General features: G+C 39.8%; 1 protein-coding gene across 25 annotated transcripts in view; it reads right to left on the bottom strand.

Annotated features, from left to right (window-relative positions):
• The window catches only part of RIMBP2 (RIMS binding protein 2), a 777,506-nt gene that overhangs the window by 173,504 nt on the left and 586,443 nt on the right, over nt 1–17,559 (bottom strand). For all 25 annotated transcript variants that reach the window (XM_077461782.1, XM_077461787.1, XM_077461794.1 and 22 more), the window contains 2 exons: nt 12,572–12,776; nt 9,333–9,484 (listed from right to left, as the gene is read on the bottom strand). In XM_077461782.1, coding sequence (XP_077317908.1) covers nt 9,333–9,484; nt 12,572–12,776 — 357 coding nt within the window. The remainder of the gene's footprint in view (nt 1–9,332; nt 9,485–12,571; nt 12,777–17,559) is intronic.

Here is a 17,559-nt window from a genome sequence, read left to right as displayed (position 1 = left end):
ACAACTCAAAATGTTTCTTGTTTTCTGCTCAGGGGGCAATGATTACTATTAATTAATAAATAGAGAAGGTGAATCTAACTAGTCATGGCACAGACAACAAAAAGGTAACAGGGGTTATAATCCATCTACATTCTATTCAAAAGTTTGGACTATATATATATCTCTTTTAAAATGAACTACTGACCTTAGTACTTTTTTGGTCATTGACCCAAAATAAGCACGTATATCAGGAAATTTAAATTGAAGTCAGATCTTCTCAGCTGCATACTTTCTCTGGCTTAATCATGCACAATTCTGAAGCAAGAGATCAGCATGACAGCCAAAAATGTAAATTGCAATTTGTAAATTGAAAAGCAACAGCAGCCTACATGTTTCAATTTGAAAAGATTTCTTTACATGGAACATACCATTTCTGACAATAGACAATAATTTACTTTGTAAACTAGATGTAAATCACAAGCCTAAAGTTAAGGTAATACGTCTGCTTTCCATGTCCGGAGACTGCTCTGCTACCAAAACATAAAATCAAGAATCACTGTATGCAAAGGGTTAAACACAGTATATAGCCATAGCAGACTTTTATGGTACCCAGAGCGGTCTAATTACACGATGATTTATGTAAGTAGCAATAGCATTTTGCATGTACATATAGTTTTGGAACCTGCATAGGCTTGCAAAGAAAGCAACTGGTATTCACTAAATGAATTGCCATAAACGTGGTGATGAAAGAGTCAGGGAGCCATTAACAGTTTTGTTGTTGGGCCCCATTTCACATAGTTACAACTATTTCACATAGTTACAACCCTGAGTGTGTGATTTTTGCATTGTGCATAACATAGGCTTTAAGATCTGCGCAATAATGATTGGATTTTTCTTGTGCCTCAGCAGAGCAGCGAACATTACAAATGACAAGCAAAAGCACTGAGAAACGTTAACTACAATGATTGTTTAAAATGGTCTTGTATCCTTTGGTTTTTAAAGTGGAAGAAAAACCTATATCCAGGTATTCTTAAAAATGTTGCCTACCCCCACTCCCCCTACCTATCCTAACCTAACCTGTATATAGAAAAACAAAAACATGTGTATGTGGATTTTTTATTCACTCAGTTATGTTCACGTGATTCTGTAGTTCCGGATAAGGGAACACTCGTCAATGTCCAGGAATTCCCAGAGCCATAGGCTGCCATGGCCCAGCCGTTGACAGTGCTCTCTTCTCTCACCTGCTGTAGCTGTCCACTGACTGAGAGGAGCTGGGGCTACAGGATACGTGACCAGATCACCGTGGAATAAAAATAGTTAAGCACACATATCCTTTTTATATAGATTAGGTAACATAGGTAGCAGGAGGGGAGGAAAAGTTAGACCTTGGCTTTTCTTCCACTTCCACTCTCAATCCAGCACTGTACCCAAAAGCAGCAGCTTGGGAGCAAGCCCACATGGGTGCCCCCTTAGCAAGCGGCATTGCACAGAACAGGTAAGTATGACATTTTTATCAAAAACAAAAAAAATCATTTAGAATCACTTTAACTATCAGTAAATAAGCTTTAATCCCTTAAAGCCTGAAGGTAAAACAAATCCTAATGCCTGGATAAAACTTTGCAACTTTTGCATGTATTAGTAAAATTAGTAAAACTGTACATATCATTGCAACTATTTAGCCTATCCAAGTAAATTTTTTTGTAAATGTTTCTTTAGTTTTTCTATATGTAGTCATACATGAAAAAACAAAAATACAATCATAACTCCACATAAATAATATATAATATTGTATTATTATTATAAATACTATATACATGACCAATGTATAAAAAAAACACAGAGTTACAAAAAATAAAGAAAAAAAGAAAAAAAAACTCAACATCTGCATTGTGTGTTTTTTGTTATCACCAGTTGTAAGCTGGTAGAGGGTCATCCACTAAACAATATTGTGCAATTTGAGCAGATCTTAAGCAGCAGATCTTCATCCAAAATATTTTTGCAGGTCTCATCGGATTGTTTCTTTTATTAAAGGGTAGCCCCCCCATATATGCTAAAAGGTCCCCTTTCAAGCCACACCCCCTCTAGCAGTTTACTGACACAGATGGAAAAATTCTAGCCAACTTCTCAGGGACACTATGCAATCTCTCTAAGAATTTATAGCAAGATGTCTGTATTCCAGGACTGATGGAGGATGTGTGCACTAGCCCAAGTTATTTTCTCAACCACAGTTTCTGGCAGAGTCTTAGCCAATTTCCCCTCCCAGTTCCTAATATAATAAGGAACTATTTGTGAGGCTAAACCCAAAAGCAATTTATAGGAAGTGAAGAGCAACCTAGTGGCCAGATCTCTCAAGACACACAAAGTTTAGAAAGAAGTCAAAGAAGTCACTGGTCACGGCTTTTTATCTAAGCTATTAAAAAATTATGTGTTTATGTTTGTATGTTTCCAGACATCCATAACAGACATACCCCATTCCTTCCTGAAAGCAGAAAGAGGTTTCAGGTCAGAGCCTTCTAAAAATTTGAAGCATGAAGCAAATTTCTGTTTTACTTTCATGTGTTAAAAAATGCTAGCTTTTCCTTGGATACAAACCAGGAGAAGCCTGCCATCGGTAAAAGCAGGGATGGGAAGGGTACTAGACTTCCTTCTTTATTTAGTTGGTTCCATATCTCTAACTTTGCTTGTGTCAGGGGTGAAATTAGGCCTCTATGCTCCTTGTGAACCCAAAGGGCATGGGCTAGGTTCCGGTGCGCTATTATCTTTTCTAGAGGAACCCATAGTTTATCTTGAATGTGCAAGATCCAATTTACAATCTTCATCGGTGCATTTGCCTGATAGTACAGAGATCTGAAAAACCCAGGTCCCCTTTCTCATTAGTCCTATTCAGTAGTTTGTATGACAACCTAGGGTATTTTCCTCCCCAAACAAACATTATAAATTTCCATATTACATGACAGACATAGGACCTTGACACTTAAAAAAAAAAAAGAAATCTAGGGAGATTCACAATCTTCAGAATATTTATCCTATCCAACCAAATACAGTGTAACTTATTTGTAAAAGCGATGGAAAATTATGAATAAATCATGTATCCTAGTAGTCAGTCAACTTAATTTCCATATATATGTCCTTCATGGACACCCATTCTAATTTTCTCATGGCGAGAATCACATATTTGAAATTTAGCAAGGTCTTGGAATCTCATAAATCCTTCTGGATTTTGGGTTTTAGGAGTCATGCAAGTTTTAGCACAGAAAACAAAAATGTTTGCAAAAGTGGCAAGCTTGATGTCTGGGTTGGCCCTCATTTTCATCCTCAATGCTTCCATCATTAAAATAAAAAGCAAAGGGGATATTGGGCATCTCTGATGTGCCCTGTTAATGATAGAAAAACATGATGAAATATTATTATTTACTTCCACTTGAACTGTAGGTGCAGTATAGAGTGCAGAGGTCCAGGTATAAATCAGGTTTTTAATAAATGGTTTTTAAGCATTTTTCCAATTAAATGAGCTAAAAGGGTGACAATAGCTATACATAAATGTTGGGTGCCCAATGCGCCCTTTACCTTTAAGGAGGGATGGGCTTACCTGCTTTCAATCTATCCATTTTTATATATGTGCTCCAACTTTGGAGACTCTTAAAATTTACAGAGTTAGGGCTACAGTACACTAGGGTGCAATGAAGTGGCCCTCCAGCTTACGCATATATTTGCAAATGTGTTAAAGCGAAACTGTTGGTTTTAACAAGAACTGTCTGACAGGACAATTCAGTTTGTTACAGGCTGGCTGGTAAGGGAGTTGGGAATTTTTCTTTGTTGTTTTTTGTATCGCCCTTCCATGTGCTCCTTTCTGTAAAGGCCAGTTATAGGTTGGGGGGGTTGCCTTTTTTTTTGTTACTGTTGGTTAATTTGTGAGGGGACGCACTGGATAGCTTTGCTGCCATTGTGCTATTGCTGGGTGTCCAGTGCATCCCTTTACCTTTACGGAGGGGTGGGCTCCCTCCAGGCATACCCATTACTATATATGTGCTCCAATTTTGGAGACTCTCAATTTTTTGAGTTGAGGTGTGCAAACTAAACCCCTGATTTTAACGTAAACTGTTAGACAAGACAATTTAGTTTGTTGCTGCTTGGCTTGTGAGCTGGGAATTCTTCTTTGTTGTTTTTTGACATGTGTCGACCTTTCATGTGCTCCTTGCTGCAAAGGCCATGTGAGCTTGGATACTTTTTTAGATACTTTTTCTGGAAAGACAACTCTGACAAGACCTGTAAGGAATCATCTTTGCAAATCTTTTAAATAAAAGAGATTGGTGAACAGTTGGTGGGTCCTGCATGCTATGAGAAGGACATTTTTCAACGATGCACCAATCATTTTCTGAAATAGATCTTTTTTCAATCGATCAAGGTTATTTAGACAGAGTTTCCTCAGTGAGGATTTACCCTATCACTATCTCAGATCATGGTCCAGTACAGCTTATCTTAACTCCTTTCAATAGAGTTTGGAATGTGGCGCCTTAATGAAAATCTTTTGGATGATCCAGCTGTCACTGAAAATCAGTTCTACTCTTACATGTTACTTTAATGAAAATGGTTCTCGAGAGGTATCAGAGTGTGTTATGGAAAGCCCACAAAACCGTAGTCCAGGGTGCATTCATCGGACTTCTTCAAATAAAACAACTATTTTTGTCCGATATGGATGAGCTATTACATCAAATTACTATTTTAGCTCATCATAAAACAGGGGTGACATCCAAGACAGGCAAAGCTTGGCAAATCTCAGGTTGCAGTTGAAACAGATACTTGATCCATTGATTCAGAGTAGGTTTAGACTCCTGGCACACAGGTTCTACATGCAGGGGAATAAATGGGACGCATGTTAAAGCAGCGTTCCACCCAAAAATGTAACTTCCGCTTTAAGCACTCCTTGCCCCCTTAGGCCGCGTACACACGCGGGGACTGTTCGCCCAACTTTGTCCGTCAAACAGTTTCGGCAAACAGTCCGCTCAAAATTAGCATGGACGGACATGGCCACACACGACGAACGAACAGTTTGCTGAAACCGTGCGCGATGACGTGAACGGCACGTACGACGGGACGAAAAATACGACGTCCTATACACTGCATTATAACTTTCGGCGTGTTAAGCCTTTCTGAGCATGCGCGGAACTTAGTTTGTCGAACAAGCCTACACACGGGCGGACTGTTCGCTCAAACAAGGTTTCAGCGGACAGTTTTACGGAATTTCCGAAAAACCTTGTTCGTCAAACTGTCCGCTGAAACTGTCCACTGAAAGCCCACACACGAGCGGACTGTCCGCCCAAACACTGTTCAGCGGACAAAGTTGGGCGAACAGTCCGCCCGTGTGTACGCGGCCTAACATGCCACATTTGGCATGTCATTTTTTTGGGGGGGGGAGTGAGGGCTCCGTTAGGAGGGAGACTTCCTGTCCCACTTCCTCCTTCCACCCAGGGACTGCCAAGGCACCGCCTCCTTTCACCTTCGGCAGCCCCTCCCTCTAGGCGATCTCCTGGGACACATAACAGGTCACAGGAGATCACCTGTCCATTCCTGGAGGGCAGCACAACTTGTGCATGCTCCATGCGTGCCCGGCCGTGAAGCCGAAAGCTGTCACGGCCGGGTGCCCAGAGTAAAAATGGAGGCGCCGGCGGAGAGGAGCTTTTTGTAGCTGCTGACTTTTAATAAACATAAAAAGCCTGGAACTCCACTTTAACTAGAGCCCTCAAGCATTAATTTGGAAAAACTCATGTTTCATGTTTAAAATCTCAAACTGGCAAGAAACTCTTTAAAATTTTAGTAGTAGTATTATTAGTATTATTTAATTATCAATGCTCCCCATTGAAACCACTGCCTGTGGAAGAGAATTCCACATCCTAACCGCTCTTACAGTAAAGAACTATTTACGCACTTTAAGGTTAAACCGCTTTTCTTCTAGTTTTAGTGAATGACCGCGTGTCTCTTTTTAAATTCCCTTTCACTGAAAAATTTTATCCCTATTCTGGGGTCATCAATCCTGTATTTGTACATTGAAATCATATCCCCTCTCAAGTGTCTCCTCTCCAGAGAGAACAAGTTCAGTGCTCGTAACTTATCCTTACAACTAAGGTCCTGCAGTCCCTTTATCAGTTTTGTCGCCCTTCTCTGGACTCTATCCAGTCCCAACGTATCCTTCCCAAGGACTGGTGCCCAGAACTGGGCAGCATACTCCAGACGCAGCTAGACCAGATTGTGTAGAGTGGGAGAATTATTGTTTTATCTCTGGATTTAATCCCCTTTTTAATGCATGCCAATATTCTGTTTGCTTTGCTTGCAGCAGCTTGGCATTGTATGCCATTGCTGAGCCTGTCATCTACTAGGACCCCCAGGTCCTTTTCCATCCTAGATTCCCCCAGAGGTTCTCCCCCTAGTGAGTAGATTGCATTCATATTTTTTCCACCCAAATGCATTATTTTAAATGTTCTACATTAAACCTAATTTGCCATGTAGTTGCCCACCCCATTAATTTGTTCAGGTTTCCACATCCTGCGGAGAAGTTTTTGACCCCACTTTCCACCCGAACCATTCCAAGTACTCCCCATTTATCACTACCCTCTGAACTTGCCTCTGTAGCCAGTTTTCAATCCATGTACTCACCCTATGGTCCATGCCAACGGACCTTACTTTGTACAGTAAACGTTTATGGGGAACTGTATCAAATGCTTTTGCAAAATCCAGATACACCACATCTACGGGCCTTCCTTTATGGCAGCTCACATCCTCATAGAAGTTTAATAGATTGGTTTGGCAAGAACGATTCTTCATGAATACATGCTGATTACTGCTAATGATACCGTTGTCATTACTAAAGAGTTCCTTAAGGACCCTTGGGTGCAAGCCATCTGGTCCTGGTGACTTATTAATGACTTATTAATGTTAAGTTTTTCAAGTCTAATTCTAATTCTCAATTCTAATCTGTTAGCCATGAGGGTGCTTCCTGTGACATATCATGAGGATAAACATTGCAGTTTTTGTTACTGAAGCCCCCCGATTCCCTCCCCTTTGACAATTCCTTTATTAAAAACTAAAAAAAAAGTGTCCCATGATGTACATCCATCTACAATCACGCTGCCCAACGGACCTGAAAAATAGAAAAAAACCTTGGGAGGCTTCTTGGCCACAGCTGTCTTTTGGCTTTGACAGCTGTTATATAGGCAAGGGCAGGGTCACACACTGATGTAACTGGATGACTCCGCCCACAGCCAAGAGACAAGAGTCTCCAGATGGCTTCCCATCGAGGTACAGCTTTTTTATATTTTGTATTTTTTGGGTCCGTCGGGCGGCGCCATTGAAGATGGATGGACATCGCAGGACATTTATTTTAAATAAAGGAATTTTTAAAAACTGTCTGTTGTGGTTTTTAATTTTTGATGCTTTTTTAGTGAATGGGCAGGTCTGTTTTAGCTGACCTGGAAAAGAAGTGTAGCTGACCTGCACATGCTCAGTTGTGTCTTTTATGCTGTAGATACGATTTCCTTGTTGAGCTGAACTAGCCAGGTCACATAATATTGACATCACACATGTGGGTGTGTATACAGGCTGCAGTGGAAATCTCCTCCTAACTGAACTCTCAGCAATGGAGAAACTGTGCAGTTTTTCACTGACTGTGGTATGCAGATCAGCCAAAAAAGGATATAGCGGCAATATTTTTATGTAAAAAGAAGATGTATAAGCTGTGGGCGCTGGGGGGGGGGGGGGAGATGAACTATTTCCATATTACTGGGTGTAGTAACACTTTAAGCCATTATCTTTATTTTCTTCATTTATTTTTACATTATTTTAGTTCTCCTAACTAGGAGAAAAAAAAAGATACATTGATGGGAATTCAGCAAAACTGTAGAGGCACAAATCTGGAGCAACTGAATATGCCAACCAATCAGCTGCTATATTTAGCTTGCTCAGTTAATCTTTGAAAATGATGGCTTAGTCAGACAATGATGACAGTGGTCTGGTTGACTTTTGTGTGCTTTTGTGGATATATATGTGGTTTGTGTTGTGAGTGGATTTGCTGATTTCGTGATTGGTGCCTAAAAAGTCCATGTTCTTTGCATATGTACAACTAGTCAATTAGGATGTGGCACCCTTTACTATCATTCATGCACCCACAGTACCATCCTGTGAAGGTGTAATTGCTATTCAAGAGACCTTCTTATTCTGCTGCTACTCTTTCACTGTCCAATCAGCAGGCAGTGGAAAAGAGAAACACCACTGTGGTCTTTCTACAGTTTATAATGGTAAAAAGCTGTGCCATCCACTGGGCTGTGCTCCCTGATAAGGCTGTGTAAATCTCATAATGGGATGATCTAAAATACAAATATATGGCAGGTAAACAGGTGCTACCTATGCAACTATTTTGTGTATGTAGCTGGAATTAAAGTGTCACTAAATGCACATTATAAAAAACTATCAATAAATGCTGTATTACATGCTGTTAATAAAAAAAAGAAAGATAGAAGCTGAATAGTGCAATGCACAATTGCTCCAGATTCTTGCTACTCTAATTTTGATAAGCCAATGGCCCTCAGTATACCCTTTTCTCCAGTAAAAAAAGAGAAAGAGTAGGGTGGTTGGATTAGACTGAGTGTTCATTGTCATAGCCTATCACAGGCTATCACAGGCTATCACAGTGACCATGTGCGTATGTGACCAGAGCTGTTGATGACAGTTCGGTCTCGGTGATGGAAGGGAGCATCCAGCACAAATGCCGATGCATGTATATGCAGCACCTCAGAAGAAGGTCCATCTCTATGATGCTGCATGTTTGTGTTATGGTGGGTGGCATTAATGGATTAAAATAGGCCCTCACTGTTTTTACCTAACTTCCTCTATCTCCTAGCTAACTCCCCGATTTACATTCAGAAACACCACTTTCAATCTATAGTCTCACCTCTCTTCATTTTTGTGGCACCAGGCTATCCTTGGAGACTCAACAGTCAGGTATTAATGGTCTACTCTCTCCCCTCATACTGGGCAACTGCTGTATGTGTTCATTAGAAATTAGAAGGCTGATAGGAGCTTAAGTACAGAGCACATGTAAAACTTAAAATGATAAGCTTTGGTTGCAAAGTTTGAAGATAAAATACTCCACGGGTGCTGCAGCTACAGTCAGTGATGGCCCAGTTAGATCAGAGTGGTCCACTGCATGAGCATTAAGATAGATTCACTTGAACAGGCTGCCAATGCACCAATGTTGGATAGTGCAGTAGAGCAATCTAATCTTCTTGCAGTGAAGATGGTGTTATTTTCTAGTTAGAACCAGCACAATCTCTTACAATAGATTATCAATTTAGTAAACTTACATCGGATTCAAACCTGTGCCTTGAGCTGCCAGATCGGGATCTTGACAGAAAAATGGGCTTTACAGATAGTTGTTCCGGCTTTTCTCCTGTTATTTGAAGAGGGCGTATAAATTCAGAAATTAAAGAACGGCTACCTGTTGGACTTTCATGTCCTGTATATAAAAAAAGACAAAGAATTATAGAAGGTTTACCAATAGGTTTGGTTTGTAATAGATTATCAAGACATTCATACACCCTATGGAAACTTTGCTAAAAAATTGTACATCTTATTTGTAAAACTTCCTTTCACAGACTATTTAACCTCTTGACGCTAACCCCCTTCTAAACCTTAAAGCCGGAAGGCGGAGGCAGGCATTCAAGTCATGTGATTGCTGTGATTGGCTGTCAAGTATAAATCTGAAGCATACCCATGCGTGCTCTCAGCATGGTAAGTAGTTTACACAGGGCCGCATACATGCACCCGCTTTTTGTTAAGGCCCACCTTCACGAGAGGCCGCATATATGGGTACTGTCGGTGCCAAGTAGGTCAAATACTTTATGCAAGGATTAATTAGTCCATACTACTGATGCAATTCATGAACATAAAATTAACACAAAGGATTAAAAATTAAAATGCATTTTTACTTCTGTAGCCAAGCTGATATGACACCTACTTTATACTTGTTACAGGTTTCCATTCACATAGCATAACTTAAAAAAAAATAATAATACTGCTTGTCTTTTACTTGGGTTTTAATACCTGAAAAATCTAATTTAGCTCTTATCTTCTATGTAATGTTAAGGAAGAGGTTGATGAGTTATGTTTACCATAATCAACCCTCCCTATAGTGTGGTGCAGATCTTAATTTATCAGTTGTAAACTAGACGTGCTCTCCCTCTGTCCTAACAAAGAGATAGAGCTCTCAAGGCATTGGTGGTGCATTTTATATGAATGCACCTGTCCCTAAGTACAATTTTGAAGTCTATCTGCAATCAGACAATTTTTGTCATGCTTATTGGATTGTGATAAAATCTTCTTACATTTACATTTCTTGTTTACTGGACTGATAAAGCAATGGCCTACAATTGTAAACTGCCAGTTATCCATGAAATTTGGCATTTTTTTATATTATTCAGCAGAAAGATGAATGTTGTTATAAATTTTATGTTATGGGTTACTGCACTACACATATCTTGTCTTGTTAGATAGGCCCAAATGATTTATTCTTAAGTGGGACATAAAAATTGACAAACAATAAACTTAGGGAGACTTCAGGGAATGCTCCTTGGGGAATGTCTTATTTGCATGGCAGACTTGTATGTGAATGCATAAAAAACATTTAACATATTAATTGCAAAATGTACGTTTTATTTACAATATGTACAGTAGATACTCATTTATATAAAGAAGCTGATAATTTCAAGTGAAAATATTAGACAAATTAGAAAAAATATTAGAAAATATTAGAATATCCAGAAAATAAAGGTATAAAGCTTGGGAAAAAATAATGCAGCCACCACATTTAATGATTGATAAGCAGTAATATAGTACATTTTTCCATTTGGATTTATATATGCTTTAAAAATCTACAGTGGTATGAAAAGTCAAATGACATCACTCCAATAACTCATGCTGTAATATTTTTGAGAATCAGAGCCAAAATATAAGAGGGCAATTCAGTAATTAAGCTGCTGAGTCACAGAGAAATATTGAACATTAAATTAGAGGATAACTTGGAGGACAAAGCTATATGCTAAGCTTTCTTTTTTTTTTAAACAATTTCCTCTCAACCACTTTTATTTCAAAATGCACCAATCCTCTAGCTGGCTGATGGGGTGGGGTGTCAACAAAAAATAGATTAGGGTGGTTCTAAAATTAGGAGCTATCATTAAAAGAAAAGTAGGGGTTTGTTTTTTTATAGATTCATACTTACGTAGGTGCCTTACCCGATGCTGCATCTGTCTCCCACTGGCTCGAAGACTGAGAACTGCTGGCTCTAAGACTGAGAACCGAGCGATCAAACACTTGTTGCTCGGTTCTCAGAGCTGCTGACTGTCACTGGAGTGTTGGGCTGTGGAGGGGGCAGGAGCAGCCAACTAAGGCTCTCAGCGTCTTGCTGAGAAGCTGAGCTGGTCCAGGTATGTGGGCGGATCGCGGATGAGTGTGCACAAGGTAAAATCACGGTGTAGGTTTTCTTGTCACAGATTTTCTCACATGATATAGTGTTTTTGGTAAACTTTTTCACTATTTTTACTGATGTAGTTTGGTCCATTTACTCCATAGTGAACACTTAGGTATATGATTGATTGCATGAAATGTATTGGAGTTTATTTTATTTTTTTATGTTCATGCATTTATATCATTTTGAATAGGGAGCGTAGCAAACACGTATGTGGGGTGATTTTTCACTACTTTTCTTGCAGCTTAGGTTTTATTCATTTGAGCGCAGAATTATTTTTTTACAGTTCTTAATTTTACTATAGTTAATTCAGCATTTAATATCCATTTCATTTTGTTGGTAGTGTTATATCAGGACTTGATTTAACATGCTCTATACAGTATATACTATACAGGCATACCCACTTTTAAGTACAAAAGTTTATTTACTAAAGCTGGAAAGTGCAAAATCAGGCTCCTTTCTACATAGAAACCAATGAGCTTCTAACTTCAGATTGTTAAATTAAAGAGGAAGTAAACCCTGATGAGTTTACTTCCCCTTTCATACCCTGCAAAGGCAAAGCATAATGGACTACTATGCATCGCATGGTAGTCCATTATGTGTCACTTACCTGACACAGGAGCCAGCGAAGTCACCGCTGTCCCCTGTAGTCCGGCGCATCCATCTTCTCGGTGGGGTCTCGCAGCTCCGCTGCTGTCATTCGGCGAAGCCGCAATGATGTCACTCCAACGCATGGCAGCTCCGTCGTTGAAAATGCCGCGCTCAGTGCGCATGCACGCCGTAGACAGCGGTGCCTGTCTTCGGGCAAATATCTCCTAAACCGTATAGGTTTAGGAGATATTCTTGGACCTACAGGTAAGCCTTAATCTAGGCTTACCTGTAGGTCAAAGTGGTTTGTAAGGGTTTACAACCACTTTAAGCTTTGGTAATAAAACCTGGAAGCTCATTGGTTTCTATGCAGAAGTGAGCCTGATTTTGCACTTTCCAGCTTTAGTAAATAAACCCCATTTGTACTTGTGGAGTATGCCTGTATACCATTCATTTTTATATTTCAGTTATCCAACATTTGTTCCAACTCACCTTTTCCAATAGTAGTGGTTATTCCATTTATTAACTGGGTGAGAGTCTTATTGGGGGAAATAGGTGCATCAGAATTATACAGAGCGTTACCGCTAAACAAGTCAATTTTTCCAGTTTGCTGACGAAACTTTTCCAGCTCTCGGGAAAGGAGATTGAATTGTTCACTCTGAATCCGACATTTCTCTTCCAGCTCTCGAACCTTGGCCTACAAAAAGGAGCAACAAATTGAACAAAATACTTATTTGACATTAATGATTGTGCACCATAGCAATGGTTTAGAAACAAGAAATGCACTGTTTCTTTGGATTAAACCAGTATGGATAAAAATGCTGTTAATTGATTACCCTGGAACCAGTGACACCATTAATAGACTTATTAATCATCAAATAACAAATACCTAATAATAATAATTAAAAAACTAGAACAAGATTCGTGGTCAAATTGCAATAATGCCAAAACAATCAATCAGAATTCAGTTCACTACCATCAGATCAATGCAAGAAGATTTCTCAGTGTCTGGTTTGGTTTATTGCAGTGTGGACAACATTGTCATGCCTTATTAACTGCTTAAGGTCTGCTCTATAGCAGTTTTATTGCTACACATACATATACATATACATATACACACATACATACATAGATACACACACATACATGATCCAGCTCTTCCGGGTAGGGGCACACATGTGCACTACCGGCAACAGGAGCCCAGCAGTGGGTACTGTAGGCTTGCTGTTCGCCGGTGCCTGCTGATTATCCAGCAGAGAGGCAGAACGGCAATCTGCCTATGTAAACAAGGCAGTTTGCTGTTCTGACAGGAGGGAACACATGGATCCTGCGTCTCTGCAAAGCAGGGATTAGGATCCATGTCTTCCTCTAGTAAAAGCACCTCCCACATTTTATAAAAACACAGGCTAAGAACACAGTTAACCCTTTGATCGCCCCTAATGTTAACCCCTTCCCAGACAGTGTTATTAGTACAGTGACAGTGCATATTTTTTAGCACTGATCACTGTATTAGTGTCACTGGTCCCTGAAAAATGTCAAAAGTGCCAGTTAGTGTCAGAATGCCCATCGTAATATCTCAGTGCTGCTATAAGTCACTGATAATTTAAATAAATAAATGAAAATATCTCATAGTTTGTAGACGCTATAATTTTTGCACAAACCAATCAATATATGCTTATTGGGATTTTTTTACCAAAAAAAAATGCCGCAGAAAACATATTGGCCTAAATATATAAATACATTAGAATTTTTTTCAATTTTTTTATTTGATAGGTTTTATATCAGAAAGGTAAAAATAATGTGTTTTTTTTTCAAAATTGCTTTTTTTGTCTATAGTGCAAACAATAAAAAAATGCGGAGGGGATCAAATACCACCAAAAGAAAGCTCTATTTGTGGAAAAAAGGGCATCCTTTTATTTGGGTACAGCGTCGTACGACCGTGGAATTGTCAGTTAAAGTAACGCAGTGCCGTATTGCAAAAAAAATGGCCTGGTCATAAAGGGGGGTAAACTTTCCAGAGGTAAAGTGGTTAAATAAGCATGTTGAGAAGATATACAAAATGTAACATCTTTACAATCCAGCATTATTCTAAACATAAAGGAAATGCTGAAAACCCCACATTAAGCAAACTCTGTCAGAATCTATAAAGATTTAAAACATTAAATTCCCTGCAATAGAAGACAGAGGGGGAGATTTACTAAAACTGGTGCACACAGAATCCAGTGCAGCTCTGCATAGTAACCGATCAGCTTCCAGGATTTATTGTCACAGCTTAATTGAACAAGGTAAAGCTCAAAGATGATTGGTTACTATTCACAGATGCAATAGATTCTGTGTGCACCAATGTTAGTAAATCTCATCCAGAGTGTACTTAATCCTTCCCCATTCCAGTGCTGCAACCTTTGAAAGCATTTGTCACTTCTGTGCCACTTCTAGGATGTCTGTGTTTCTCCTGAATTCTGTTTTCTCCACTGACCCCTATGGCACTACTGAGTTCTGCAGTGGCAGTGGTTTGGAGGAAGAAACCAGCCCAGAGGTACAAAAGCATTCAACACTCCAGGATGTGTTAACAATGCTAACGATGCTTTGAGAGGATGAAACAGAGAACAGATAGGAGAAACCAGGTGCTGGAGAGGTGAGTATATTCTGTCTTCTACTGCAGAAACTAGATGGCTTTAATTCTTAAGGCCCCTTTCACACTGGGGCGGTGGGTGCATCGGCGGAGGGCTTTTTCACTGGAGCGGTGCACTTGCAGGACGTTAAAAAAACTCCTACAAGCAGCATCTTTGGAGTGGTGAAGTGGCGAAGCGCCTAAACATTTCTTGCCCATTGAAATCAATGGGGCAGCGCAGCGGAGCTATACCACCGGCAAAGCGCCGCTGCAGCAGCGCTTTGTGGGCATTTTTAACCCTTTTTCAGCTGCCAGCGGGGGTTATAACTGCCCTGCTAGTGGCCGAATAACGCCGCTAAAACGTCGGTAAAGCTGTCACTACCCTCCCACCAGGATCAGACAATTTCTCGGCAGGAGGGATTTGCCTGTCAGCACTGTCTGTGCTGAAGGGAGAATCATGCAAATGCAAAAAGAAATTCTCACTGCCTATGGTCTGCCTAAGAGCCCCATTAAATCTTCTGATTTTACATATGCTATGCTCCTTGAAGAGACCTGTTTAGGGTCTCTAAGGTCCCTTTCACACTGAGGTGCTTGTAAACTGCCAGTAAAACATTTGAGCGCTTTTGAAGAGCTTTTCAGGCACTTTTGAAGAGCTTTCCATTAATTTAAATGGAGAGGGCAATGAGGGGCATTTTTTCACCGCCCTGCCAGCCTACTGCCCCAGTGTGAAAGCATTCATTGATTTCAATGGAAATAGTTTTTCGGGAGCTTTGCGGGCACTTTTTTAGCGTGAAAGCGCCTCATTGTGAAAGGGGTCTAAGACCTCTTTCACACTGGGGCGGAGCGGGCGCCCGCAGTAAAATGGCACTAATTTTAGTGGTGCTTTACCGACGTTTTAGCGGAGCTATTCGGCCACTAGCGGGGCAGTTTTAACCCGCTAAAACGTTAGTAAAGCAGTTTAGAAGCGCCTCATGTGAAAGCGGCCTTAGAGACCCTAAACAGGTCTCTTCAAGGAGCATAGCATATGTAAAAACAGAAGATTTAATGGGAGTGTCTCTAGTGGGATTAAATACAATTATGTAGCTAAAAACAAAAACACACCAAAGTCTGAGACTACTAAATCTTACATTATGAACCATTAGGAGGCATTTTTTTTTATATTGATATATTTAGCATGGTGAAATTTACAAAGTAATCACTCAAAAGCACTGGTTACAGAATACTTTCTAAACACTGTAGCTAAACACACAAATCTACAACCTCTCAGAAATACAGTGAGTAATGCTTGAATTCAGGTCACCACCACACAAATTTAGTTTTTACTAACTTTAGCCATGTCTGTTGAGATCTGCATAATGTCAACCAATGTTTAAAAAAGCAGCCTCAAAAAAAAAATGTCCTGCCAATGAGAAAAAAATGAATTTTAATCGACGATGTACTAAATATTTCTAGAAAACATTCCCACATCTACTGTATATAATATGATCACTGAGAAGGAAACTTCTGGACATATTTATGGAACCAAAAAAAAAAGGACTGGTTCAACTTGCCATGGAAAGTCAACAGCAGTCCAGATGATAATGTTCCCAACAATAGAGCTATTCAAATAATCACTACATTGACATCAAAAAAATTATGCAAAAAAAAATACCTTTATTCAATATAATAAACCCTCTCGAAGTACGAAAAAATCTACTGTATGTAACTCTACATTAAATAGAGGTTTGGGTGTCACAATTTGTTTTATATCTACAACATGCTTGCAACAACTTGCAAGAATCCATTATTCCTACTTGTACTATGAAAAGCTGTTAAACCCATATGATGTAAAAGTTTTTATTTGGATTGCTTCACCTAAGCCATTTAATAGCTCTGCAGTAGCACTGAATAGAGACTCTATCACTTTCTCCATTGATGGCAAAGTGACAGTCTCCCAACCCACCTATAATCAATTTCACAGTGCTCACCGACTGCTTCTTTCTGCACGATAACAACCATGAATAACCAGGTGTTTCTAAGTATAAGGTAGCAGGCTCCCTCTTCCCATGATGCATTGGCTTAGTGGTCAGGTCCAATGGTTAGGTCCTAACACTGTCACACGACAGAGGGGGTGACATCATCAATCCTGTGAAAACTCCAACACCATATGACATGGAGCTAACACAGGGTATTTTGTGATGGCTGTGACAGTGGAAGGAGCAGTTTGGGAGTACTACGTAGGTGGATAAAGGAGTGTGTTTTAAAGAGACCCAGTTGAGTAACGTGACAAAGTCTCTTTAAGACCTGTTAAATGGTGCTCACGGCATGTTTAAATTATGTTAATACTGACTACGTAAGAGGCCACTTTGGCATGCTGGAAGTAAATGTAAATGTAACCCTTTTTTAGCCTTAGATAGAATGGGGAAAGGTTAGACCTTCTGTCAGCAAGACGGAAAGCAAGGGGAAATCCACAATCATCATAGCATGAAGTGAAAGTAAATCATCCAATGGGGACAAATCTTCAGATTACAAATCTTTCAAATAGGAATCCTCTCAATTTCCTGTTGTGGCTTTAGGACAGGACAGGAAGTTAAGGGAAATCTCCTAAATGGGGCAAATTAAGGCCAGCCCATAGACTTTTTGAATCTCAGCCAGTTCCTACTACTGAATGTACCAAATTGATCGATCGATTGATCAACTTTGGTACAACCAGTCTACTGCATTCACTTGCGATTATTTCTAGTAGCTGCTATAGCCACTAAGCAATAATCACTGTCTTCTGCCGGGGACAATTGCCTTTGCCTGTCCCTGCCCTCATACCAGGATCAGACAATTTCTCAGCAGGAGGGATTTGCCTGTGAGCACTGTCTGTGCTGAAGGGAGATTAATG

Source organism: Lithobates pipiens, unplaced genomic scaffold (assembly GCF_037356315.1).
Source record: "Lithobates pipiens isolate NorthernLeopardFrog02 unplaced genomic scaffold, aLitPip1_a1.2 Scaffold_3, whole genome shotgun sequence".
Lineage (NCBI taxonomy): Eukaryota > Metazoa > Chordata > Amphibia > Anura > Ranidae > Lithobates > Lithobates pipiens.
This window is presented reverse-complemented; position numbering and strand designations above follow the sequence as displayed.